Consider the following 26,694-nt stretch of genomic DNA (forward strand, 5'->3'; position numbering starts at 1 on the left):
CAGTGAGAAACCCGTGGTGTGCCTAAGGTGCCTTATGTTTATGTTTCCGGGTGCTATGTCTTGGTGCTGCCCCATCGCTGGGAGTGGCATCTGAGCCAGCCTGCTGACTCTGCTGTCCTGTTGGCCTCGATGACCTTGGCGGTCGTCCTCTGGCCAGTGGAGCCTGTGCTGGCCCACCTGGGAGGGAGCTGCCAGTTCCACAGCTGGCATCTCCCCAGTCATCGCAGCCTCACCAGATGCTACGGTCACTGGCAGAGGGGCGGAGGAAACTGCCGCCCTCATTCGGACCGCCCTGAGAGGAGCCTGCAGAGACCACAGGCAGCTGCTGCGCCGACGTGAGGTCACTTCGGACCTTCCTGCTCACCGTGGATGGAGGGTCACCGAGCTGGGAAACTTGGTGCCAGCTGAGGTCAATGCCGATGTGAGGGCTTGCTGGTCAGAGCGCATCCCCAGGAAGCCCTGACTGATCTCCTGGAGGAGCCTCTCAACGAGAGTTGCCACTCTCTCCATGGAGGACGCATGGCGCTCGGCCATGAAGCTCATTGCTTAGGCGATCATCCGCGTAGACTCCTCCACCACAGAGACCAAGTTAAGCATAGCCTCATGTATCTCCCCCAGATGCTCCCGCACACCCGGCCGCATTTCCTGCCCCTGCTGCATCGTGAACAACTCCAGAGGCACATCATCAGCCACCGACTGAGCATGTGCCTGGTCCCCTGAAGTCCTCCAACTGCTGGCGCCATGGGCACTCTCTGTCTCTGCCAGCTCCTCCAGCGACTATGAAGTGGCCTCACCGCTGTGTCCCGGGACACTGGCCGATGTTCCAATTCCCACCGAGGTGCTAGTATCTGTGCTGGTGCCTACCTGGCTGAGAAGGTGTGACACTGGTGAGACTTCAGGGCCCTCAGGTGTGAGAGGGGGCCTCTGCTGCTCCTCCTCCCGACCCTGCTCCGCTGATGCTAAAAGGAAGAACAAAGACATTGGATCAGTTAACGCGGAGACAATGTCAATCTGCATCCCTGTCCCCCGGATCATTATCAGAGAATCACAGAGTGCAGAAGAGGCCCTTTGGCCCATCGAGTCTGCACCGACACGTGAGAAACACCTGACCTACCTACCTAATCCCATTTACCAGCACTTGGCCCATAGCCTTGAATGTTATGACGTGCCAAGTGCTCATCCAGGCACTTTTTAAAGGGTGTGAGGCAACCCACCTCCACCACCCTCCCATGCAGCGCATTCCAGACCATCACCACCCTCTGGGTAAAAATGTTTTTTCTCACAAAACCTGATGGAGATGTAGAGACAGGCAGGGGAACACCTGCACCCCCTCCAGTGCAATCACATCTCTCCTATAATGTGGCGACCAGAACTGCACACAGTACTCCAGCTGTGGCCTCACCAAGGTTCTATACAACTCCAACATAATCTCCCTACTTTTATAATCTATGCCTCGATTGATAAAGGCAAGTGTCCCATATGCCTTTTTCACCACCTCACTAACAAGGCCCTCCGCCTTCAGAGATCTATGGACACACACATGCCAAGGTCCCTTTGTTCCTCAGAACTTCCTAGTGTCATGCCGTTCATTGAATACTTCCTTGTCAAATTACTCCTTCCAAAGTGTATCACCTCACACTTTTCAGGGTTAAATTCCATCTGCCACTTATCTGCCCATTTGACCATCCTATCTATATCTTCCTGTAGCCCAAGACACTCAACCTCACTTTTAACCACCCGGCCAATCTTTGTGTCATCCGCAAACTTACTAATCCTACCTCCCACATAGTCATCTATGTTGTTTATATAAATGACAAATAATAGGGGACCCAGCACAGATCCCTGTGGTATGCCACTGGACACTGGCTTCCAGTCATTAAAGCATCCTTCTGTCATCACCCTCTGTCTCCTACAACTAAGCCAATTTTGAATCCACCTTATCAAATTACCCTGTATCCCATGTGCATTTGCCTTCTTTATAAGTCTCCCATGTGGGACCTTGTCAAAGGCTTTGCTGAAATCCATATAAACTACATCAACTGCACTACTCTCATCTACACACCTGGTCACCTCCTCAAAAAATTCAATCAAATTTGTTAGTCATGACCTCCCTCTGACAAAGCCATGCTGACTATCCCTGATCAAACCTTGCCTCTCCAGGTGGAGATAGATTCTCTCCTTCAGAATTTTCTCCAATAGATTCCCTACCACTGACATGAGACTCACTGGCCTGTAGTTCCCTGGCTTATCTCTACAACCCTTCTTAAATTGCGGAACCACATTAGCTGTTCTCCAGTCCTCTGGCACCTCCCCTGTGGCCAGAGAGGAATTAAAAATTTGGGTCAGAGCCCCTGCGATCGCCTCCCTCAGCAATCTGGGACACAAATCATCCGGACCTGGAGATTTGTCCACTTTTAAGCCTGCCAACACCTCCAATACCTTGTCACTCCCTATATCAATTTGCTTAAGAACCTCGCAGTCTTTCTCCCCAAGTTCGATACCTTCATCTTCATTCTCTTGGATGAAGACAGATGTCCCAATGCTCATCCTTCCATAAGCAGTGGTTAAGCCATGTTGGAAACTTCAATCACTGAACATTCAGCACTGCCATGGCTCTTGGGAGAACAATGGTGACCTCACTGCTGGGCACAAATACCTGCCCATGGCACCCCAGACCCACCGACACCGGTGGGCCTGGGCGCAAGGCACCTCTTCAAATCTAGGGCCTCCTGCTCAAAGCGGCTGAGTATCGCCAACTGAGCCATCCCTCCGCCAGTCCTCACCCGCTCGGCGGCATTATGCGCATTCATCTCCTGAAAAGGAGAGAAGAGCATTGATTATTGCTACTTGTACCTGGGCCCTCTTCGCGGACGGCCCACCCCAACCAGAGTGGGATATTGCAGGGCTCCAGTGTCTTCTTACCCGCTGCCCGCTGCTGCTGAACACTCACTCAAAGATGCTGGGGCATCCCCACCCCCGCACCCCCCCACCATCCCCTTGGCCAAATGCTGCCTACATCACATTAGGCGCCATACGGTCTAACCTTCCATAGCAAGGAGGCGCAAGCATGTGGAGTGCAGAGGACAGCAGATCGATCGGCGCCACGCCACCTTGAAGCTCCCCTCCCAGCATGTCATCACCCTGACTTTGACATGTCCTGGAGTTTCAGCACTGCGCCCAGGTGCAGCTCCTCCAGGATGTCCCCAAAACAATAATGTGGGTCTCACTGTACCACATGCTGCGGGTGCAGAACCCATCTCCTCACCACCCTCTCACGCCTTCACATTGAGGATATCCTCAATCATGTTGTGTGGCTACCACCTACCTGTTAAATGGGACAGAGTTCGAACAGATCTAGCAACTCAAGACTGGGCAACCATGAGGCATTGTGGGCCATCAGCAGCAGCAGAACTGTCCTCGAACACAATCTATAACCTCATGGCCTGGCATATCCTCCATTCTACCATTACCATCAAACCAGGGGATCAATCCTGGTTCAATGAAGAGTGCAAGAGGGCATATCAAGAGCAGCACCAGGCATACCTAAAAAAAATAAGGTGTCAAGCTTGGTGAAGCTATAACACAAGACGACTTGCGTGCCAAACAGCATAAGCAGCAAGCGATAGGCAGAGCTAAGCAATCCCACAACCAACAGATCAGATCTAAGCTCTGCAGTCCTGCCACATCCAGTCATGAATGGTGATGGACAATTAAACAACTCACTGGAGGAGGAGGTTCCACAAATATCCCCATCCTCAACGATGCGGGGGGGCCCAGCACATCAGTGCAAAAGATAAGGCAGAAGAATTTTCTACAACCTCCAGCCAGAAGTGCCGAGTGGATGATCCATCTCGGCCTCCTCCAGAGGTCCCCAACATCACAGATGCCAGTTTTCAGCCAATTTGATTCACTTCACGTGTAATCAAGAACTGGTTGGGGGCACTGGATACAGCAAAGGCTATGGGCCCTGACACCATTCCGGCAATAATACTGAAGACTTGTGCTCCAGAACTTGTTGCGCCTCTAGCCAAGCTGTTCCAGTATAGTAACAACACTGGCATCTACCCAGCTGCGTGGAAAATTGCCCAGGTATGTCCTTGTAAAGGAACTATCATATTTTTTTCTGATATTACTGTGGGATATTTTAAAGCAGGCTTATGTTCGCGTATGTGTGTGAATAATTTAAGTAAACTGCAGACTATTAGACTGCAAGGTTTGAACCATCAAAGGCGTTAAATGTAAAAAAAACAGGTATTTGAAATGCTAATGAACGAGCTAAATAAAATGGAATTTGCATTTTTAGCTAAGGGGAGAGATTGTTGTCTTTTCAAAGGGACATGGTAAGATGTTTACAACTGGCAAGATAAATCAGGCAAAGTTATTATGTTTATTTTTCCCAAGAGTGCTGGCCATAAGGACAACATGAAAGATTTTTATATGCTGGGAAAAGTAGTTTTCAAAGACAGGTTGAAACAATGGACTTTACAGATCAAAAAGGAGGAAATAGATTTAAAGAAGAATGGAAAGTTGTTTGGGTGTGGCCACATGAGATCTTGAAAAGTACATTGTGTGAAACAGGCTTTTGGAAAAAACCTCGAGCCACCCTGGAGAAATTTGCTGCTCCGGAAGATAAGGTTGTGTTAAAAGCCTTGGAATTCCATTGTCAAGTGAGAGGGAGAAAGAAGCTGTGAAATGCCTCCCTTGCAGAAACTGTGAGTGCTTGTGGCAATCTTGCTGAACATTTTATAGATTAAGAATCCACTCCGGACTGTTGCCTGAAAGGATGTGCAGTTGGGAGTCGATTTAAGCAGAAATTATGAGAACTGTTATAAAACTAAAGATAACTGTGTAGCTGTAATCTTGTGTGTGTTTAAACTTTCTTTCCTTTTCCTAATAAATGTTTTAATTTAGTTTTCAAAACCTCTAAAGGTGGTTGTGGACTCGTTCCTTCTGAGTTCAGTGCATAAACCTTCTCATAATAAATACAAATTGCAAAATTGTTGTGATAGCCTGGCCAAGTTTCCCTCTGGGATTTGGTCAGCCTGGCAGATGCCACCTGCCATATCATAACATCTTGTACACAAAAAGCAGGACAATTCCAACCTATCCAATTACATCCCCATCAGTCTACTCTCCATCATCAGTAAAGTGATGGAAGGAGTAATCAACAGTGCTATCAAGCAGCACTTGCTTAGCAATAAACTGCTCAATGAGGGAGTTCAGTTTGGGTTCCGCCAGGGTCACTAAACTCCTGACCTCATTATAGACTTGGTTCAAACATGGACAAAAGAATTGAACTCTAGAGATGAGGTGAGAGTGACAGCCCTTGACATCAAGGCAGCATTTGACTGAGTGTGGCATCAAGGAGCCCTAGCAAATGAGTCATTGTGAATCAGGAGGAAAACTCCCCACTGGTTGGAGTCATGCCTAGCACAAAGGAAGATGGTTGTGGTTGTTGGAGGTCACCCACCTCAGCTCCAGGACATCACTGCAGGAGTTCCTCAGGGTAGTGTCCTCGGCCCAACCATCTTCAGCTGTTTCACCAATAATCTTCCTACCATCATAAGGTCAGAAGCGGGGATGTTCGCTGATAATTGCACAATGTTCAGACACATTCATGACTCCTCAGATACTGAAGCAGTCCATGTCCAAATGCAGCAAGACCTGGACATTATCCAGGCTTAGGCTGACATGTGGCAAGTAACATTCGCGCCACACAAGTGTCAGGAAATGGCAAAAGGGAATCTATCACCCCCTTGACATTCAGTGACATTACCATCACTGAATCCCCCACCATCAACATCCTGGAGAGTTACTATTGACCAGAAACTGAATTAGACTAGCCATATAAATACTGTGGCTACAAGAGCAGGTCAGAGCCTAGGAATCCTGCGGTGAGTAACTCACCTCCTGACTCCCCAAAGCCTGTCCACCAGCTACGAGGCACAAGCCAGGAATATAATGGAATACTCCCCACTTGCCTGGATGAGCGCAGCTCCAACAACACTCAAGAAACTTGACGCTATCCAGGACAAAGCAGCCCGCTTGATTGGCACCCCATCCGCAAACATTCACTCCCTCCACCACTGACGCACAGTGGCAGCAGTGTGTACCATCTACAAAAATTCACTAAGGTTCCTTGGACGGCACATTCCAAACCCAAGACCGCTACCCCGCTACCATCTAGAAGGACAAGGGCAGCAGATAAATGGGAACACTACTTTCTGAAAGTTCCCCTCCAAGCGACTCACCATCCTGACTTGGAAATATATCACCGTTCCTTCACTGTCGCTGGGTCAAAATCCTGGAACTCCCTTCCTAACAGCACTGTGGGTGTACTTACACCACATGGACTGCAGCGGTTCAAGAAGGCAGCTCACCACAACCTTCTTAAGGACAACTAGGGATGGGCAATAAACGCTGGCCCAGCCAGCGAAGCCCACATCCCATGAATGAATTTTTAAAAGGGCAGAATTTTGTCCTTGTTGGATGGTCTCGGTGGGGGGGCAGGTGGGGGCAGTCGGGAAGCTGACCACACCCTGTGATCGGTGCCGGATCGCGATTTCACACTGGCAGGCCATTTAAGGCCCATCCAGTGTGGAACACGAGTGGCAATGGCCTGCGCTGCCCATGCGGGTGAGGGAGGAGGGCAAGCGGGATGAGCGGGTATCTGTAACTTTATATATAAACCCCCACTGAACCCCTTGATTAAATTACAGCCTGTTACACATTCCCTGGTATCTGTTTCTCTACATATAAACACCCCCAAAACCCTTGATTAGATTCCAGTCCGTAAATCATTCCTGGGTATCTGCCATTCTATACATAAACCCGCCCAAACTCCTCAAACTCCAAACTCATGTTCCACAATCTGTTATTCTAGACATAAACCGCCAAGTTGCTCGATTAGATTCCAGTCTGTAACTCACTCCTGGGTATCTGTTATTCTATATATGACCCCCTGAACACCTCGGTTCGATTCCAGTCTGTAACTCACTCCTGGGTATCTGTTATTCTAAATATAAACTCCCCAAACCCCTCGATTAGATTCCAGTCTGTAACTCACTTCCGGGTATCTGTTATTCTAAATATAAACTCCCCAAACCCCTCGATTAGATTCCAGTCTGTAACTCACTCCCGGGTATCTGTTATTCTAAATATAAACTCCCCAAACCCCTCGATTAGATTCCAGCCTGAAAATTACTCCCGGGTGTCTGTTATTCTAAATATAAACTCCCCAAACCTCTCGATTAGATTCCAGTCTGTAACTCACTTCTGGGTATCTGTTATTCTAAATATAAACTCCCCAAACCCCTCGATTAGATTCCAGACTGTAACTCACTCCCGGGTATTTATTATTCTATATATATAGAATGGGAGTGAGTTACAGGCTGAAGTATAATTGATGGCTTCAAGGGAGTTTATATATAGAATTACAGATAGCCAGGAGTGAGTTGCAGGCTGGAATCTAATTGGGGGTTTCGATGGGGATGGGGGTTTATATATAGAATAACTGACACCCGAGAGTGAGTTACAGGCAGGACTCTAACTGAGGTGTTCGGGGGTGTAAGTATAGAATGACAGATACGTGGGAGTGAGTGACAGACTGGAATCTAATCGAGGGGGTTGGGTGGGTGTGGACCATAACTTCCAGTGGATTGGCAATTGAGTCAGATTGCTGCTCTACTTGTAATCCCTTCAAATCCAGCCTCTTCTACCTCACCTGACCTTTCGTGTCAGGCCAGGTGAGATCTGTGCAGTGCAACACGCTGCCAGGCTTACCATCGAAGGCTGTAGAGTCAAAGGTAAGTAAACCACACCCCCTTTTAATGGCACCAGCTGCCATAAGCCAGGTAAGTTTAATGGTCCAGGCCAGGTAGAAGGTATGTGTATAAAGTAAATGGGTAGGATTGGGGGGGCTTGAATGGGACAGTCAGTGGGGCAGGAGGGCTGGGGGGAATCAGGTGCAGTGGGTCAGTTGGGGGTTGAGCTAATCAGGGGATCAGCTGTGGGGGGTAAGGGGGTCAGTCTGTGGGGGGTAAGGGGGTCAGTCTGTGGGGGGTAAGGGGGTCAGTCTGTGGGGGGTAAGGGGGTCAGTTTGTGGGGGGTAAGGGGGTCAGTCTGTGGGGATGCAGTCAGTCGGGGGCTGTCAGTTTAGGGGGGCTTGTCAGCTGGGAGATCCTGTGTGCGTCGGGGGGGGGTTATCAGAATGTCTTGTGGGGGGTCGGGGGTTAGTTGGAGGGGTTGTGGGTTAATGGGGTGTTCTGTGCGGAGTGGGGGAGGTATTCTGTGGTAGGTTGGGGGTGGTTCATGGGGGGTCAGGGGAGTGGGTGGATCCTGAGGGAGTTCAGGGGAAGTGGGGAAATCCCATGTTCTCCAGTGCATCTTTGGGGTACCCCCCAGATACACTGTCCTGGAGCTTGGAAGTTAGGGGCTTGTATGTAAACCACCCAAATCCTTCGATTAGATTCCAGTCTGTAACTCACTCCTATGTATCTGTTATTCTAACCCTAACCCTTACCCTAAACCCCTAACCATAACCCTTAACCCTAACCCTTCTGTTATTCAATATATAACCCCCCTCACCCCGCCTCACCACTCGATTAGACTCCAGTCTGCAACTCACTCCTGGGTATCTGTTATTCTATATATAAACCACCCAGCCTCCTCGATTATTGAAATGAGCTGGAATAGATTCAGCCTGCAGTAGAACATAATAACATAAAAACTTAGGACTAAGGAGCAGGATCAGGCCAATCAGCCCTTCGAGCCTGCTCTGCCTTTCAATAAGATTATGTTTGAATTGATATGATCTCAACTCCAGTTTCCTGTCTGCCTTCCATGACCCTTGGCTCTCTTGTCGATCAAAAATCTGTTTAATTCAACCTTGAACACTGCCTCCACTACTCTCTGGGGCAGACTAATGATGCATGACTAATGACTAATGAGACTAATGAGAGGAAAAATTTCTCATCCTCTCTTTCTTAGAAGGGAGGCCACTTATTCCAAACTGTGTCCCTTAGTTTTAGTCTCCCCCAGTAGGGGAAACATCCTCCCAGTATCCACCCTGTCTGTAGTAATAATGGTTTTGGGAAATGTAGGACTGTAGCTTTAAGAATAATCCTGTGATGTAAGATCACATGACCTGTGTAAACCAATGTGTTAGCAGTGCGGGAACCTCTAGAGGGACAGTACCTCTTAGTTATGGAGTTTGATGAATGTGTGTAGTTGCTAATGCTGTGTTGTAAATAAAGTTAAATGTGTCCACCAAGAAAAGTTGCCTGAAAGATTAACTCTATAACACTATCAGAACCCCTCAGGATCTTATATGTTTCAATAAGATCACCTCTCATTTTTCTAAACTCCAATGAGTGTAGACCCAACCTGTTCAGCCTTTCTCATATATGAGACCTTCAGACCATGGTTGATGTTGAGAAGATGTTTCCATGAGTGGGGGAATCTCGAACTAGGGGACATAGTTACAGAATAAGGGGACACTGGTTTAAAACTGAGGTGTGAAGGAATTTCTTCTCTCAGATGGTAGTCAATGCCTGGAATTCTCTACCTCAAAGAGTTGTGGAGACTGGATCACTGAAAGTTTTTAAAGAGGAGTTAGATTGATTTTTGAAATATCAGAGAGTTGAGGGCTATGAGGAGCTGGCGCAAAAGAGGAGTTGAGGCCTGGGGCACATCAGCCATGATTGTATTGAACGGCGGAGCAGGCTTGAGGGGCCGAATGGCCTACTCCTGTTCCTATTTCTTATGTTCTTATGTTCCTATCAGGAATGAGTTGAGTGAATCTTCTCTGAACTGCTCCTAATGTAATTATATCCTTTTTCAAGTAAGGTGGCTAAAACTGTACACAATACGCCAGATGTGGTCTTCCAAGGCCCACCACAACTGCTGTAAAACTTCCCCACTTTTATATTCATGATTTCCCTTTCATAAAACCATGTTGACTCTGCCTGATCACATTGTGATTTTTTAAGTCTCCTGCTATACCCTCCTTAATAATGGATTCTAGCAATTTCCCTTTGACAGACGTTAGGTTAACTGCCTATAGTTTCTTGCTACCTGACATCCTCCTTTTTTGAATAAAGGTGTTACATTTCATATTTTCTAATCTGCTGGGACCCTTCCAAAACATAAGGAATTTTGGAAGATTATAACCAGTTCCTCTACTATCTCTGCAACCACATCTTTTAAGACCATCTGGTCCTGGGGACTTGTCAGTCTTTAGGTCCAATAGTTTTCCCAGTGTATTTTCTCTGTTGATGGTGATTGTTTTAAGTTCCTCCCTCCCATTCACCTCTTGATTTTCAAGTATCTTTCAGATGTTTTCTGAGGGTGGACTTTTCCATTCCCGTTGGCAGCGGGCATGTTTGGCGGCGTGAGCGGACAATATGGTGAGAAAGACAAACATCAGTTTCATAAAGTCATGAAGCCAGTTTGCAATCGTCCGCTCTGCCCATCAATGTTTCCCACTGTTGGATGCCGGGAACTTCATTGTAATACATCTGGGGGAAAATTTACCCCCTGACTGGGCGGTTGTGTGGAGGTGGGAGGGGGCGAGTGCGAACCCGATCGGCGCCCCCGATCGGCGCCCCCGATCGAGGCTGCGTCGCCCTTTTATGTGGGTGGCCCAATTAAGGTCCGCCCAGCGTGACGCTCGTCCGGAAGCGCTGAGCGCTCCCTGTGCGGACGGGGTGGGGTGGAGGGTGGTTGGAGGGGTGGGGGGGGGCGGGATTCCCTGAGTCGGGGCCTGCATTCTTTTGTGCATGCGCGCGAAAGAGCGCAGAAATCTCCCTGAGGCACAGAGGTGTCTTCAGAGAGATCAGTTTGACATTTAAAAACTGAAATAAAGTAATTAAAAACTTTTAAAACATGTCCCCTCATATGACACTGTCACATGAGCTGGGACATGTCAGAGAATCAATTATTTTAAATTTTTTTATTGAATTTCAAAACACCTCATGAAACTTCGCCCTTCCCCTGGATGAGGTTTCCTGAAAAATGCGAAGGCCACCTGGGCTCTTTGCCTGCCCCCCCCACCGAACTGAAAATCTAAGTGACACATGGTGACATCGGGACACACGCCCAAGGTCACCACGCATCATTTTATGTGTCGGCAAGCGGGCCCCGCCCCCACTCGCTGACTGGAGAATTCAGCCCCTGCATATCATAATAAGCCCAGCTCGCCGGAATCATCCCCTATGCTGGATCATCCGAGCACATTGCCGTGATTGCCGGCAGCACCACATCACTTTTAGCGAGGGGGGGCCCCACGGGCAGGTCTCCACCTATCAGACCGGCCATAAGGCGGAGGTGGCTTTTCAACAGCTGCAGGGCTAGGGCTTGCTCGAGAAAGGGGAAAAGTGGCCTCAGGCGAGGGAAGAGGCTGCAGGGCGAGGGCTGTACTGGGGAAGGAGGGTATCCCGGGGTGTGTGAGGTGGGGCGCAAGTTGACCTGTGCAAGTGGCCTCAAGATGGTGAGGGCTGAGGAGGCAGCCTCCAGAGGAGATGAGGCCAGATGGAGATGTGAGGGTGTGTGTGTGTGAGAGAGTGCGTAGTGATGTCTTTTGAGCTGGCAGTGAGTGAGATGCCGGTGAACGTGTGATGGGCTTGTGCATGTGTGAGTCCTGGGCTGGAAGTACTGAGAGCTGTGCGTGTGGTTACATTTTAAATTTGGCAATCGGCATGGGTAAACAGCGGGGTGACGGTGCAGCGAGCAATGAGAGCATCGAAATGGTGTGTTTATGGGAAAGTATGATTAATGGGTCAGGATTGGGGTAATGCAGCATGAAAAGCCACCATTGCAGCCAGTGGGTAAAAATGTCCTGTTTCCAGCCCCCGACTGCACTTAGTGCAAATCTGGGACGATTCTGCCCTAAGTCTTCTACAGTGAAGACAGACACAAAATATCTGTTCAACCATGGTTCCAACAATGGCTTCCACTATTTCCGCATTTCCCATTATTAATTCGCCATCCTCACTCTCTAGAGGACTAACACTCACCTTAGATATTCTTCCCTATTTTAAATACTGGCAGTAACTCTTCCTATCTGTTTTTATATTTCTAGCTAGCTTTCTCTTGTACTCTAATTTCTCCCTCCTTATTATTTGTTGAGCCATTTGTTGGTTCTTAAATTTTGTTGAATCTTCTGACCTACCACTAATCTTTGCAAGTTTGTAGATTTCAGTCTGTAACTCACTCTCGGATATCAGTTACTGTATTTATACATAGCCCGATCCCCTCGATCAGATTCCAGTCTGTAACTCACTCACTCCCAGGTATCTGTTATTGTATTTATACACACCCCAACACCCTCAATTAGATTCCAGCCTATAACTCACTCCCTGGTATCTGTTATTGTATTTATACACACCCCAATGCCCTCGATTAGATTCCAGCCTGTAACTCACTCCCCAGTATCTGTTATTGTATTTCTACATACCCCAACACCCTCGATTAGATTCCAGTCTATAACTCACTCCCAGGCATCTGTTATTGTAGTTATACACACCTCGACACCCTTGATTAGATTCCAGCCTGTAACTCACTCCCCGGTATCTATTGTATTTTTACATACCTCAACACCCTCGATTAGATTCCAGTCTGTAACTCACTCCTGGTATCCATTATTCTATATATGAACCACCCCGAACCCCTCGATTAGATTCCAGTCTGTAAGTCACTCCCCGGCATCTGTTATTATATTTATACATATCTTGAGCCCCTCGATTAGATTCCAGTCTGTAGCTCACTCCCAGGTATCTGTTATTGTATTTATACATACCCCGAACCCCTCAATTAGATCCCAGTCTGTAACTCACTCCCGGTATCTGTTATTCTGTATATAAACCACCCCGAACCCATCGATTAGATTCCAGTCAGTAACTCACTCCCGGGTATCTGTTATTCTGTATATAAACCACTTCGAACCCATCGATTAGATTCCAGTCTGTAACTCACTGCCAGATATCTGTTATTATATTTATCCATACTCCGAACCCTTTGATTAGATTCCAATCTGTAACTTACTCCCAGGCATTTGTTTTGATATTTATACACACCCCGATCCCTTTGATTAGATTCCAGCCTGTACTCATTCCCAGGTATCTGTTCTTCTGTATAGATTAGAAGTTAATGGAGTTTTGTTTCATTGTGCAGTGAGGGGGTGGCTCAGCTGGTTGGTGTGAATTTGTGACCTTTGTGTTTGATTAAATGTTTCAGTAGGGAGACGATTTATTTCAGGTTAAAAATGCAACGAATGAAGAGTGATTTTAAATCGATTGATTGGGAAAGGAAGCTGGCACAGTACTGAAGGGTGGCGACAGTTTGGCATTGATCTGGTTAACACAGAAACTGTGCGGCTGCGAGCTGCTGCCTTTTCTTCATGTCCTTGACTCTCTGAGATGCGATGCAGATACTCAGCATGGCTTGGGGGATGGATACCTTTGTCAACTGAGAGATGTGCGTCTCGGTGAGAAATGCAGGATTTCCTCACAATCACATCGCACCAACACCCCCACCCCCAAAAAAAAACAAACACCCATGCAAACAGCCTTGATTTTATATGTCTTTTTTTTTAAAATCCAAAATGCTTTGACATGTTCACACTAAAAGCAGCGACACAATTAACATTCTGCAACCCAGAGCAGCATTGCATAGAAAAGCAGTTTGGAAAGCAGTAGGGCCTGGAAGTTGCTGGGGGAATTGGAGAAGGGTCATTTATTTATTGATGTATTGATGCTGTGAGCAGTCTGCCTGCATTCCTACTTTAGCTTCCATGGGAGGTGTGTGTGTGTGTGTGTTTTCTCTTTTGCAATATTGGCTCTGCCCCTCCTCTACAGACATGATTCTGCATTTTATTATATTTTTTCCTCTCTTTTCGGTGTCAGGGACTTTGCAGCTGCTGAGAGATCCTTTGTTGCCGGTGCGAAGGGGATCGGTAGCTACCCCCCGCCCCGGGTTCCCTCCTCCTCCCAATCGCTCCTCCCGCTTGTTGCCGCCGTTGATGCTGATGCTGATGCTGCAGGCAGGCGGGCGGGCGGGCCGTCAGGCAGGCGGGCGGGCGCGCGGGCGGGCGAGCAGGCAGGCGGGCGGGCGGCGCTCCCTTCCCCGCAAGCCGATTGGCTCCTGTCCCTAAGTGCTGGCCAAGGGTTGGATGCTGACTGGAGATGAACAGGTGCATTTTCTGCCGCTGACGGCCACCGAGCGGATGCTGCTCAGTGCGAGCGTGTGAGGAGGGAGAGGGGATAGTGAGTGAGTGTGTAAGTGTGAGTGAGTGTGTAAGTGTGAGTGTGAGCCTGCCCATTGCGATGGCCCAGTTCCAGCCAGCGGTGAAGATGCTGCGTGTCAATCCCACAAGGTGTGCGGGGGTCCCGGAGAGCCTGTGAGGTGGGGGAAACAGCGAAGCCGAGTCCCTGTGGATCGAGGCAGAGGGAAGGATGTGCGTTTATATGTTGTAGCTGACTCAGCATCTCCTCCAGCGCTGCCAACCTTTCACTGGGGGTAGATGAATACTCCATGACCAACTGACTGGCTGCTGACAGAAAACAGGATTTTCTTCCAAATGCAGCTACCCTGTCTGTGTTTCGGATTCGTCGATCCCCTGGCCATGTATTCCTGATGTCTGTCTCTGGGCTCGAGGGCTTGGCATTCTCTACAGGATGAGTGAAGGAGCAATCTCTTCAGCTCCACCTGTTTTTCCTGTCGTTCCTGGAGACTCGGAAGGTGCTAATCCGACAGAAGAGCAGGAGAGCTCTCCACCATCCAGGGAATTGCACTGCAGTGGTTGTATTGTGTGGCCTCGCCAACAAACCTGGCTCTGCATTGTTCCTCTTCTCATTGGATTCATTGGGCTGGGACTCAGTCTCATGTTGCTCAGGTGGATTCTTGTGGGTTCGGTGAAGGAATATGTGCCCTCAGACAACTTGGAGTCCAACCGCATTGGACAGGATCCTATCTTCCTCTCGAAGCCAAGCTCCTTCCCTAAGCATGAGGCCACTACCATGTACACTGGTACAAATACCATGGTTAGTACTATGGCTGTGAGTACCCGGGGTACAATCTCACTCACCCCCAGGATTAGTACCCACGGTACAACCACTGCCCGCCGTGGCCCCCTAACCCCCACAACGACTCCACCTGGTCCCCTCACCCCCACAGTACCGGGCACATTGCCTTTTCGTCTCACCCCAACTGTTTCACATGTACCAACCTGGCAGGCAGTGCCCTTTTCTACCTCTTCAAGCAAATTCTTTCTGCACGACTCCACACCATCCTGGACACTAATAAAATCGGGGGAATCTACCACTGAGATCCATTCTGTCATCGGACCCAAATTTCGTGAGTAACTCAGATCTCAATATTCTGCAAATGTTGGAATGTAAGAGCTGCACACTCAATGTGTAAGTGTGTAAGTGAATGTGCGTGTGACTGTGGGTATGTGAGTATGTGTTTGAATGTGTGTGTCAGTGTGTGAGATGTGAGATTGTGTATGTGAATGTGAACATGAGTGTGTGTGGGTGTGAATGTTTGAGTTTGTGTGTGTTTGAGTGTATGTGACTGTGGGTGTGTGTAACTGTGTGGGTGTGTGTGTGAATGTGAGTAATACTGTGTGTGAATGTTTGAGTTTCTGTGTGCTTGGGTATATGTGACTGAGTGTTTGTGGAGTGTCTGCGTGTCTGTGGGTGTGTGTGTGTGTAGGCTGTGTGTGTGTAGGTGTATGTGTGTCTGTGAGAATGTGTGTTTGAATATAAGTGAAACTGTGTGTGAATGTTTGAGTTTGTGTATGTTTCAATGTGTGTGATTGTGAGTGTGTGTGTGTGTGTGTGTGTGTGTAGCAGGAGTTTGTGGGAGTCTGTGTGTTTGTGTTTATGGGGGAGTATGTAGGAGTGTGTTTGTGTGTGTGTAGGGGGAGTGTGTGTGTCTGTGTGTGTGTGTCTGTGAGAGTGTGTGTGTTTGTGAGAGTGTGTGTGTTGGGGGGGTGAGTGTGTGGGACTGTGTGTGTGTGTTTGTGAGAGTGTGTGTGTTGGGGGGTGTGTGTGTGGGACTGTGTGTGTGTTTGTGAGAGTGTGTGTGTTGGGGGGGGTGAGTGTGTGGGACTGTGTGTGTGTGTTTGTGAGAGTGTGTGTGTTGGGGGAGAATGTGTGGGACTGTGTGTGTTGGGGGGGGAGTGTGTGTGACTGTGTTGGGGGAGTGTGTGGGGGATTGTGTGTGAGAGAGAGAGAGTGTGTGTGTGTAGGAGTCTGTGTGTGTGTGTGCTGCATTCTTTAGCGAATTAAAGAATTAACACCCATCATTATTTGGGGTCAGCTCTAGCTTTGCAATAGGAATAAACAATCAAAGTCAGCATAACCACAAAACATTGCAGATTTCAGATTTTAAATAAATGTGTGCTGACTGGTCTCCATTCTGATGGTGTTAAAAATACAGTTTTACATACATTACTTTCCTCTATTTTACAATGGGAAAGGGTGGTGGTGGTCCATGTTCTGCAAAACAAAGGCTGATCCAATGTCACTGTATATCAAAATTATTTCTGCCCCCATATATAGTGGATTAGGTTCAAATAGTATGATTAATGCCTGTATATAGTGAAAAGAATTCAATGTCTGTGTGTATCGAGATAGATCCCATCCCTATGTATACCAAGAATGATTCTATCCCTGTGTGCATAGAGACTGATTCACTCCTTGTGTATATCGAGAATGACTCTATCCCTGTGTGTATTGAGACTGATTCACTCCCGGTGTGTACTGAAACTGGTTCACTTCCGGTGTATATCGAGATTTTGTTTTTTTATTCTTTCATGGGATGTGGGCGTTACTGGCTTGGAGGGCATTTATTGCCCATCCCTAATTGCCCTTGAGAACTTGGTGAGCAGCTGCCTTAAGCCACTACATTCCATGTGTCGTAGGAACACTGACAGTGCTGTTATGGAGGGAGCTCCAGGATTTTGACCCAGCGACAGTGAAGGAACAGCGCTGTAGTTCCAAGTCAGGATGGTGAGTTGCTTGGAGGGGAACTTCCATCTGGTGGTGTTCCCATCGATTTGCTGCCTTTGTCCTTCTAGATGGTAGTGGTCGTGGATTTGGAAAGTGCTGCCTAAGGAGCCTGGGTGAGTTCCTGCAGTGCATCTTGTAGATGGTACACACTGCTGTTACTGTACGTCGGTGGTGGAGGGAGTGACTGTTTGTGGATGTGGTGCCAATCAAGTGGGCTGCATTGTCCTGGATGGTGTCAAGCTTCTTGAGTATTGTTGGAGCCGCACTCATCCAGGCAAGTGGAGAGTATTCCATCATACTTCTGATTTGTACCTTTTAAATAATGGACAGACTTTGGGGAGTCAGGGGGTGAGTTACTCACAGCAGGATTCCTAGCCTCTGACCCGCTTTTGTAGCCACAGTATTTCTATGGCTAGCCCAGTTCAGTTTCTGGTCGATGGTAATGTGCAGGATGTTGATAGTGGGGGATTCAATGATGGTAATGCCACTGGGTGTCAAGAGGCGATGGTTGGATTCCCTCTTGCTGGAAGTGGTCATTGCCTGACAGTTGTGTGGCGTGAATGTTACTTGCCACTTGTCAGCCCAAGCCTGGATATTGTCGCATTTGAACATGGACTGCTTCAATATCTGAGGAATCGCGAATGGTGCTGAACATTGTGCAATCATCAGTGAACATCCCCACTCCTGACCTTATGATGGAAGGAAGGTCATTGATGAAGCAGCTGAAGATATTAGGGCCAAGGACACTACCCTGAGGAAATCCTGCAGTGATGTCCTGGGACTGAGATGACTGACCTCCAGCAGCACCACTATTTTCCTTTGCTGTGTATGACTCCAACCAGTGGAGAGTTTTCCCCCCTGATTCCCATTGACTCCAGTTTTCCAAGGGCTCCTTTTTACCACACTTGGTCAAATGCTGCCTTGATGTCAAGGGAAGTCACACTCACCCCACCTCCAAAGTTCAACTCTTTTGTCCATATTTGAACCAAGGCTGTGATGAGTTGAGAAGCTGAGTGGCCCTGGGGGAATCCAAACTGAGCGTCAGTGAGCAGGTTATTGCTGAGTAAGTGCTGCTTGATATCACTGTTGTGACACCTTCTATCACTTTGCCGATGATTGAGGGTAAACTGATGGGGTGGTAATTGGCTGGGTTAGACTTGCCTTCCTTCTTGTGGACTGGACCTGTAGGAATTTTCCACATTGTTGGGTAGATGCCAGTGTTGTAGCTGTACTGCAACAGCTTAGCTCTAGCAATGGCTAGTTCTGGAGCAGGTTTTCAGTACCATTCTGGAATATTGTCAGGGCCCATGGCCTTTGCAATATCAAGTGCCTTCAGCCGTTCTTTGATATCACTTGTAGGGAATCGAATTGGCTGAAAACTGGCATCTGTGATGCTGGGGACCTCCGGAGGAGGCCGAGATGGATCATCCACCTGGCATTTCTGGCTGAAGATTGTTGCAAATGCTTCAGCCTTATCTTTCGCACTGATGTGCTGGGCACCTCCATCATTGAGGATGGGGATATTTGTGGAGCCTCCTCCTCCAGTGAGTTGTTTAATTGTCCATCACCATTCAGGACTGGATGTGGAGGACTGCAGAACTTAGCTCTGATCTGTTGGTTGTGCGATCGCTTAGCTCTGACTATCGCTTGCTGCTTTCGCTGTTTGGCATTTTAAAAATGTTTATTCTTTCATGGGATGTGGGCATCGCTGGCAAGGCTAGCGTTTGTTGCCCCTCCTGAATTGCCCTTGAACTGAGTCGCTCGCTGTGGGCCATTTCAGAGGGCAGTTGAGAGTCAGCCACATTGCTGTGGATCTGGGGCCACATGTAGGCCAGACTAGGTGAGGATGGCAGATTTCCTTCCCCCAAGGATATTAGTGAACCAGATGAGTTTTTTTTGTAACTAGTCCAATGACATTACCATGATGTCACTCTCTCCCTCATTGTAGTCCTGTGTTGTAGCTTCACCAGCTGGCACCTCATTTTTCGGTATACCTGGTTCTGTTTTTGGCATGCCCGCCTGCACTCTGTATTGAACTTGTTCTATCACTGTGTATATCGAGACTCATTCCATCCCCATGTATATCGAGACTCACTCACTGCACGTGCACATGATGACTGATTTTAGCTTTGTGTATATCAAAACTGATCCCTTCCCCTGTATATTGAGACTGATTCAATTCTTGTGGGCACAGGAATCTGATTCTAGTCCTGTGTATGTTGAGACTGATTCTTTCCCAGTGTATATTGAGACACATTCAGTGCATGTGCACATGATGGCTGATTCAGTCACTGCGTATATCAAGACTGATTCTCTGCCTTTGTGTATATCGAGACTTATTCGCACCCTCTTCATATCAATACTGACCCTCTCCCTGTGTATATTGAAACTGATCCTCTCACTGTGTATATCGAGACTCATTGACTGCTTGTGCACATGATGACTGACTTTAGCTCTGTGTGTATTAAGAACTGATCTCTGCCTCTGTGTATTGAGATTGATTTGATCCCTAGGGCCATCGGAGATTGATTCACTCCCTATGTATATCGAAACTGATTCTGTCTCTGTGTTTTTCGAAACTGGTTCTGTCCCTATGTAAATCGAGACTGGTTCTGTCCATGTGTATATCCAGGCTAGCTCACTTCCTTTGAACATTGAGAATGAATCTGTGTCTGTATATATCAGGACTGATTCTGTCTGTGTGTATGTTGAGACCGATCCACTTCCTGTATCACATGGAGGCTGTTTCCCTCACTGTGTATATCAAGATTCATTCAATCCCTGTGTATATCGGGACTGATTCTCTCACTGTGTATAGCGAGACTGACTCACTGCATGTGCACATGGTGACAGATGTTATCTCTGTGGATTTTGAGACAGGTTCTATCCCTGTGGATATAGGAGACTGATTCTAGCCCTGTGTGTATCGAGACTGTTTCTCTCTTTCTGTATATCAAGATTGATTCAACCCCTGTTTATATTGGGACTGATTCTCTCACTGTGTATAGCAAGACTTATTCATTGCTTGTGATCATGATGACGAATTTTAGCTCTGTGTATGTTAAAAACTTATCTCTGCCTGTGTATATTGAAGCTGGTTTGATTCCTGTGGATTGAATCACTCCCTGTATACATCGAGACTGATTCTATATCTGTAGGCTGATTCGCTGTCCTGCATTTTGAGAATGTTTCACTCTCATTGTACATGGAAACTGATTTGCTCTTTGTGTATATCAAGATAGGTTCTCTTGCTATGTGTATCGAGATGGATTCTCTGGCTGTGTACATCGAGACTGGTTCATTCCTTGTGCAAATCGAAACTGATTCTCTCCCTTATCATATTGAGGTTGATTTACTTCCTCTATATATTGAGACTGATTCCATCCCTGTATAAACTGGGATTCATTCTCTCCCTGTATATATCGAGAGTGTATCTCTGCTTTTGTATTTCGAGACTGATTGTCTCCCTGTGTATATCAAGACTGAATCAATCATTCTGTATAATGAGTCTGATTCTGTCCCTGAATATTTCAAAACTCATTCATTCACTGTGTATATTTAACTGATTCTCTCTCTGTGCATAACGAGACTGACTTACTCCCTGTGCATGTTTGAGGGTGATTCTGTCCCTGTGTATATTGAGACTGATGCATTGCATATGCACAAGATGTCTGATTTTATACTGGGAATATCAAGACTGATCTTGGTCTCCATATATCGAAACACATTCTATCCCCGCGCATATGAAGACTGATTCTCTCTCTGTGTATTTCGAGACTCCTTCATTGCATCTGCACAGGACTTTTAAAAAATTCGTTCTTGGGATGTGGGCATCACTGGCTTATTGTTCACCCCTTGGCCATCAGAAGGCATTTAAGAGTCAACCACAGTGCTGTGGGTCTGGAGTTACATGTTGGCCAGACCAGGTAAGGACAGCAGATTTCCTTCCCTAAAAGGCATTAGGGAACCAGATGAGGTTTTACGACATTCGGTAATGGTTTCGTGGTCATCATTAGACTTTTAATTCCAGGTCTTTATTGAATTCAAATTCCACCACCTACCACGGTGGGATTCGAACCTGGGTCCCCAGAGCATTACCCTGGGTCTCTGGATTACTAGTCCAGTGACAAAACCACTAAACACCACCACCTCCCCATGAGGGATTTTATCCCTGTGCGTATCAGTACTGATCTCTGTCTGTGTATATTGAGACTCATTGGCTGTATGTGTATATCCTGGTGGATATAGGAGACTGATTCTGGCCCTATGTGTATCGAGACTATTTCTCCCCCTGTGTATATTGAGACTGATACACACCTTGCAAAAATCAAGACTGTCTCACTGCTAGTGTATATTGAGACTCTGGCTGTATGTGCACAGGTTGACTGTTTTTTATGTCTGTGCATATCAAGATTGATCTCTGCCTGTGTATACTGAGAGTTTCTATCCCTGTGGACATAGGAGACTGATTCTAGCCCCTTGTATGTCAAGACTAGTTCCTACCCTGTGTATATCAGTACTGATTATCTCCATGTGCGTATTGAAACTGCTTCTCTCCCTGTGTATATCGAGACTGATTCTCTCCCTGTGCACATTGAGACTCATTCTCTCCCTGTGCACATTGAGACTCATTCTCTCCCTGTGCACATTGAGACTGATTCTCTCCCTGTGCACATTGAGACTCATTCTCTCCCTGTGGATATTGAGACTCATTCTCTCCCTGTGTATATCGAGATCTGATTCTCTCCCTGTGTATATAGAGACCGATTCTCTCCCTGTGTAACATCCCTGAAGTAACATTTGCGTCACACAAGTGTCAGACAATGACCATCTCCAACAAGAGAGAATCTAACCATCGCCCCTTGATGTTCAATGGCATTGCCATCACTGAATCCCCCACTATAAACATCCTGGGTGTTACTATTGACCAGAAACTGAACTGAATTAGTCATATAAACACCGTGGCTACAAGAGCAGGTCATAGGCTAGGAATCCTGCAGCAAGTAACTCGCCTCCAGACTCCCCAAAGCCTGTCCACCATCTACAAGGCACAAGTCAGGAGTGTGATGGAATACTCCCCACTTGCCTGGATGAATGTAGCTCCCACAACATTCTAGGAACTTGACACCATCCAGGACAAAGCAGCCCGCTTGAGTGGCACCACATCCACAAACAATCACTCCCTCCGCCACTGACGCACAGTAGCAGCAGTGTGTACCATCTACAAGATGCACTGCAGAAATTCACCAAGGCTCCTTAGACAGCACCTTCCAAACCCACGACCACTACCATCTAGAAGGACAAGGACAGCAGATAGATGGGAACACCACCACCTGGAAGTTCCCCTCCAAGTCACTCACCATCCTGACTTGGGAAATAATATCGCTGTTCCTTCACTGTCACTGGGTCAAAATCCTGGAACTTCCTTCCTAATAGCACTGTGGGTGTACCTACACCACATGGCCTGCAGCAGTTCAAGAAGGCAGCTCACCACCACCTTCTCAAGGGCAACTGGGGATGGGCAATAAATGCTGGCCCTGCCAATGGAGCCCAAATCCTGTGAATGAATGTAAAAAATTGAGACTCATTCACTGCATGTGTACATGATGATGGATTTTATCTGTGTGTATGTCAAGACTGATCTCTGTCTGTGTAATTTGAGACAGATACTAGCCCTGTGAGCATAGGAGACTGATTCTAGCCGCTGTGTATATCAAGATTGATTCTCTCGCTGTGTATATCGAGACAGATTCTATATATGTATATATATATATATAGTCTGATCCACTCTATATGAATAGGAGAAGTCATTTTAATCTCTGTATATCATGACTGATCTCAGCCTGTGTATATCCAAAGTAAATCTATCTCTGTGTGGCTTAAGAGTGATTCTCTTCTTGTGTATATCGAGACTGATTCTATTCCTCTGTATATCGAGACTGACACCTGTGTTCTGTTTATCGATGATCAGTCTATCCCTCTTTATATCGAGGTAGATCCTATTCCTGTATATATTGAGACTGATTCTCTCCCTGTGTATATCGAGACTAATTCGCTCCCTATATATATTGAGAATGATTCTATGTCTATATATATCAAGGCTCATTCACTCCCTCTCTATATTGAGACAGGTTCACCTTCTTCGTACATGGAGACTGATTCATACTTTGTGTACATCAAGACTGATTCTCTTCCTGTGTATATCGAGACTGATTCACTCCATGAGTATATGAAGACTCGTTTAATCTCTGCGTGTATCAGGACTGATCTCTGCCTGTGTATATCGAAAAGGATTCTCTCCCTTTGGAAATTGAAACACATTCACTCTGTTTACATCAAGACTGATTTTATATCTGTGTATACCGAGGCAGATTATATCCCCGTGTATATTAAGATTGTCTCTCCTTGTGTACATCATGACTGTTTCCTTCCCTGTATATAGCGAAACTGATTTGCCCCCCTTGTGTATATCGAGACTGATTTACACCCTGTGTATATCGAGACTGATTCGCCCCCCTGTGTATATCGAGACTGATTTACGCCCTGTGTATATCGAGACTGATTCGCCCCCCTGTGTATATCGAGACTGATTTACACCCTGTGTATATCGAGACTGATTCGCCCCCCTGTGTATATCGAGACTGATTTACACCCTGTGTATATCGAGACTGATTTACACCCTGTGTATATTGAGACTGATTCGCCCCCCTATGTATATCGAGACTGATTTACACCCTGTGTATATTGAGACTGATTCGCCCCCCTGTGTATATCGAGACTGATTTACTTGTTGTGTATGTAGAGACTTATTCTCTCCCCCGTACATCGGGACTGATTCAATCCCCCGTGCATATTGAGACTGGTTCATTCCCTGTGTATATCGAAACTGACTTTCTCCCTGTGTATATTGAGACTGATTCACTCCCTGTGTATATTGAGACTGATTCACTCCCTGTGTATATCGAGACTGATTCACTCCCTGTGTATATCGAGACTGATTCACTCCCTCTGTATATCGAGACTGATCCACACCCTTTGTATATCAACACTGATTCAACCCCTATTTATAGCGAGATAGATTCTCTCCCTGTGTAAATTGATACTGATTCACAGTCTTTGTATATTGATACTGATGCCTTTGCTGTGTATGTTGAAACTGATTCTATGCCTGTGTGTATCGAGACTGGTTCATTCCCTGTGTGTATCGAGACTGATTCGCTCCCTTTGTATATCGACACTGATTCAATCACTATTTATAGCTAGATAGATTCTTTCCCTGTGTAAATCGAGACTGATTCACAGCCTTTGTATATTGATAATGACACATTTGCTTTGCATACCGAGACTGATTGATTCTATCCCTGTGCATATCGAGACTGATTCCATCCCTGTGTATATTGAGACTGATTCCATCCCTGTGTATATTGAGACTGATTCCATCCCTGTGTATATTGAGACTGATTCTATCCCTGTGTATATTGAGACTGATTCCATCCCTGTGTATACTGAGACTGATTCCATCCCTGTGCATATCGAGACTGATTCCATCCCTGTGTATATTGAGACTGATTCCATCCCTGTGTATATTGAGACTGATTCCATCCCTGTGTATATTGAGACTGATTCCATCCCTGTGTATACTGAGACTGATTCCATCCCTGTGTATACCGAGACTGATTCCATCCCTGTGTATATTGAGACTGATTCCATCCCTGTGCATACCGAGACTGATTCTATCCCTGTGTATACCGAGACTGATTCCATCCCTGTGTATACTGAGACTGATTCCATCCCTGTGCATACCGAGACTGATTCCATCTCTGTGCATACCGAGACTGATTCCATCCCTGTGTATACTGAGACTGATTCCATCCCTGTGTATACCGAGACTGATTCCATCCCTGTGCATACCGAGACTGATTCCATCCCTGTGTATACCGAGACTGATTCCATCCCTGTGCATACCGAGACTGATTCCATCCCTGTGTATACCGAGACTGATTCCATCCCTGTGCATACCGAGACTGATTCCATCCCTGTGTATACCGAAACTGATTCCATCCCTGTGCATACCGAGACTGATTCCATCCCTGTGCATACCGAGACTGATTCTATCCCTGTGTATACCGAGACTGATACACTCCTTGCCTATATCAAGACTGTTTCACCAATGTACATTGAGACTCAGTCACTGCATGTGGACATGATGACTTATATTATCTCTGTATTTATCAAGATTAATCTCTGCCAGTGTATATTGAGACAGATTCTATCCATGTGGACATAGGATACTGATTCTTGCCTTGTGTATATCAAGACAGATTAAGTCGCTGTGTATATCAAGTCTGACCCTGTCCCTGCGTATATCAAGGCTCATTCACTCACTGTGTATATCAAGACTGATTCTCTCCCTATGTATACCCAAGCTAATTCACTACCTGTGTGCATTGAGATTGAAATTATGTCTGTATATATTGAGACAGATTCATTCTCTCCATGTGTACATCGAGACTGATTCCCTCTCTTTGTATCTCGAGACTGATTCTCTTTTTGTGTATATCGGGGGACTGCAGCGGTTCAAGAAGGTAGCTCACTAACACCTCAAGGGCAATTAGGGATGGGCAATAAATGCTGGCCTAGCCAGTGATGTCCACATCCCGTAAATGAATAAAGAAAAGAGACTGATTCTCTCTTTTTGTTTATCAAGACTGACTCAATCCAATGTATATCGAGACTGATACTGTGGCTGTGTATATTGAGACTCATACACTGCATGTGTACATGATGATGGACTTGATCTCTGTGTATATCAAGACTGATCTCTGCCTGTTTATTTTGAGACAGATACTATCCCTGTTGACATAGGAGACTGATTCTAGCCCCTGTGTATATCAAGACTGATTCCATATCTGTGGATATCAAGGTTGTTTCACCCCCTCTGCATTTTTGAGAATGATTCACTCTCTTGGTACATGGAGACTGATTTGCTCTTTATACCTATTAAGACTGATCCTCTCTGTGTATATCAAGACTGATTCCCTTCATGTGTATGTCGAGACTGATTGATTCTTATCTGAGCATATATAGACTAGTTCTCTTCCAGTGTATACCAAGACTGACTCACTCCATATGCATACGAAGAGTCATTTTTATCTCTGCGGATACCAAGACAGATCTCTGCCTGTGTATATCCAAACTGATTCTATCTCCATGTAGATCAAGAGTGATTCTCTTCTTGAGTATATCGGGACTGTTTCTATCCCTATGTATATCGAGACTGACTCCTTCGTTCTATTTATCAATGCTAAGTTTACTCCTCTGTATATCGAGGCGGATCCTATCCCTATGTATATCGAGTCTGACTCTGTCTCTGTGTATGTAGAGACTGATTCACTCAGTGTATGTGTATATCGAGACTAATTCATTCCCAGTCTATATCGAGCATGATTCCATGTCTATATATATATCGAGGCACGTTCACTCTCTCTGTATATCGAGATTGATTCACTGTCTTCGTATACAGAGACTGATTCATACTTTGTGTATATCAAGACTGAACTTCTTGCTGTGTATACTGAGCCTGATTCTCTCTGTGTATATTGAGAATGATTCACTGGCTGTGTATATCAAGAGTGATTCGCCCCCTTTGTATATGTAAACTGAGGCTGATTCTCTCCCTGTG

The 26,694-nt window shown here is 46.5% G+C and overlaps 1 protein-coding gene across 1 annotated transcript in view; it reads left to right on the top strand.

The window, feature by feature from the left end:
* The first annotated feature begins 14,684 nt into the window (after positions 1 to 14,684).
* Positions 14,685 to 26,694, top strand: part of LOC144668637 (pro-neuregulin-3, membrane-bound isoform-like) — a 394,738-nt gene continuing 382,728 nt past the window's right edge. The window contains exon 1 of the mRNA XM_078530880.1: positions 14,685 to 15,351. Within this exon, the coding sequence (XP_078387006.1) occupies positions 14,880 to 15,351 (472 nt within the window). The 5' untranslated portion in view covers positions 14,685 to 14,879. The remainder of the gene's footprint in view (positions 15,352 to 26,694) is intronic.

The sequence above is a fragment of the Cetorhinus maximus genome, chromosome 27 (genome assembly GCF_964194155.1).
Source record: "Cetorhinus maximus chromosome 27, sCetMax3.hap1.1, whole genome shotgun sequence".
In the NCBI taxonomy this organism is placed as follows: Eukaryota; Metazoa; Chordata; class Chondrichthyes; order Lamniformes; family Cetorhinidae; genus Cetorhinus; species Cetorhinus maximus.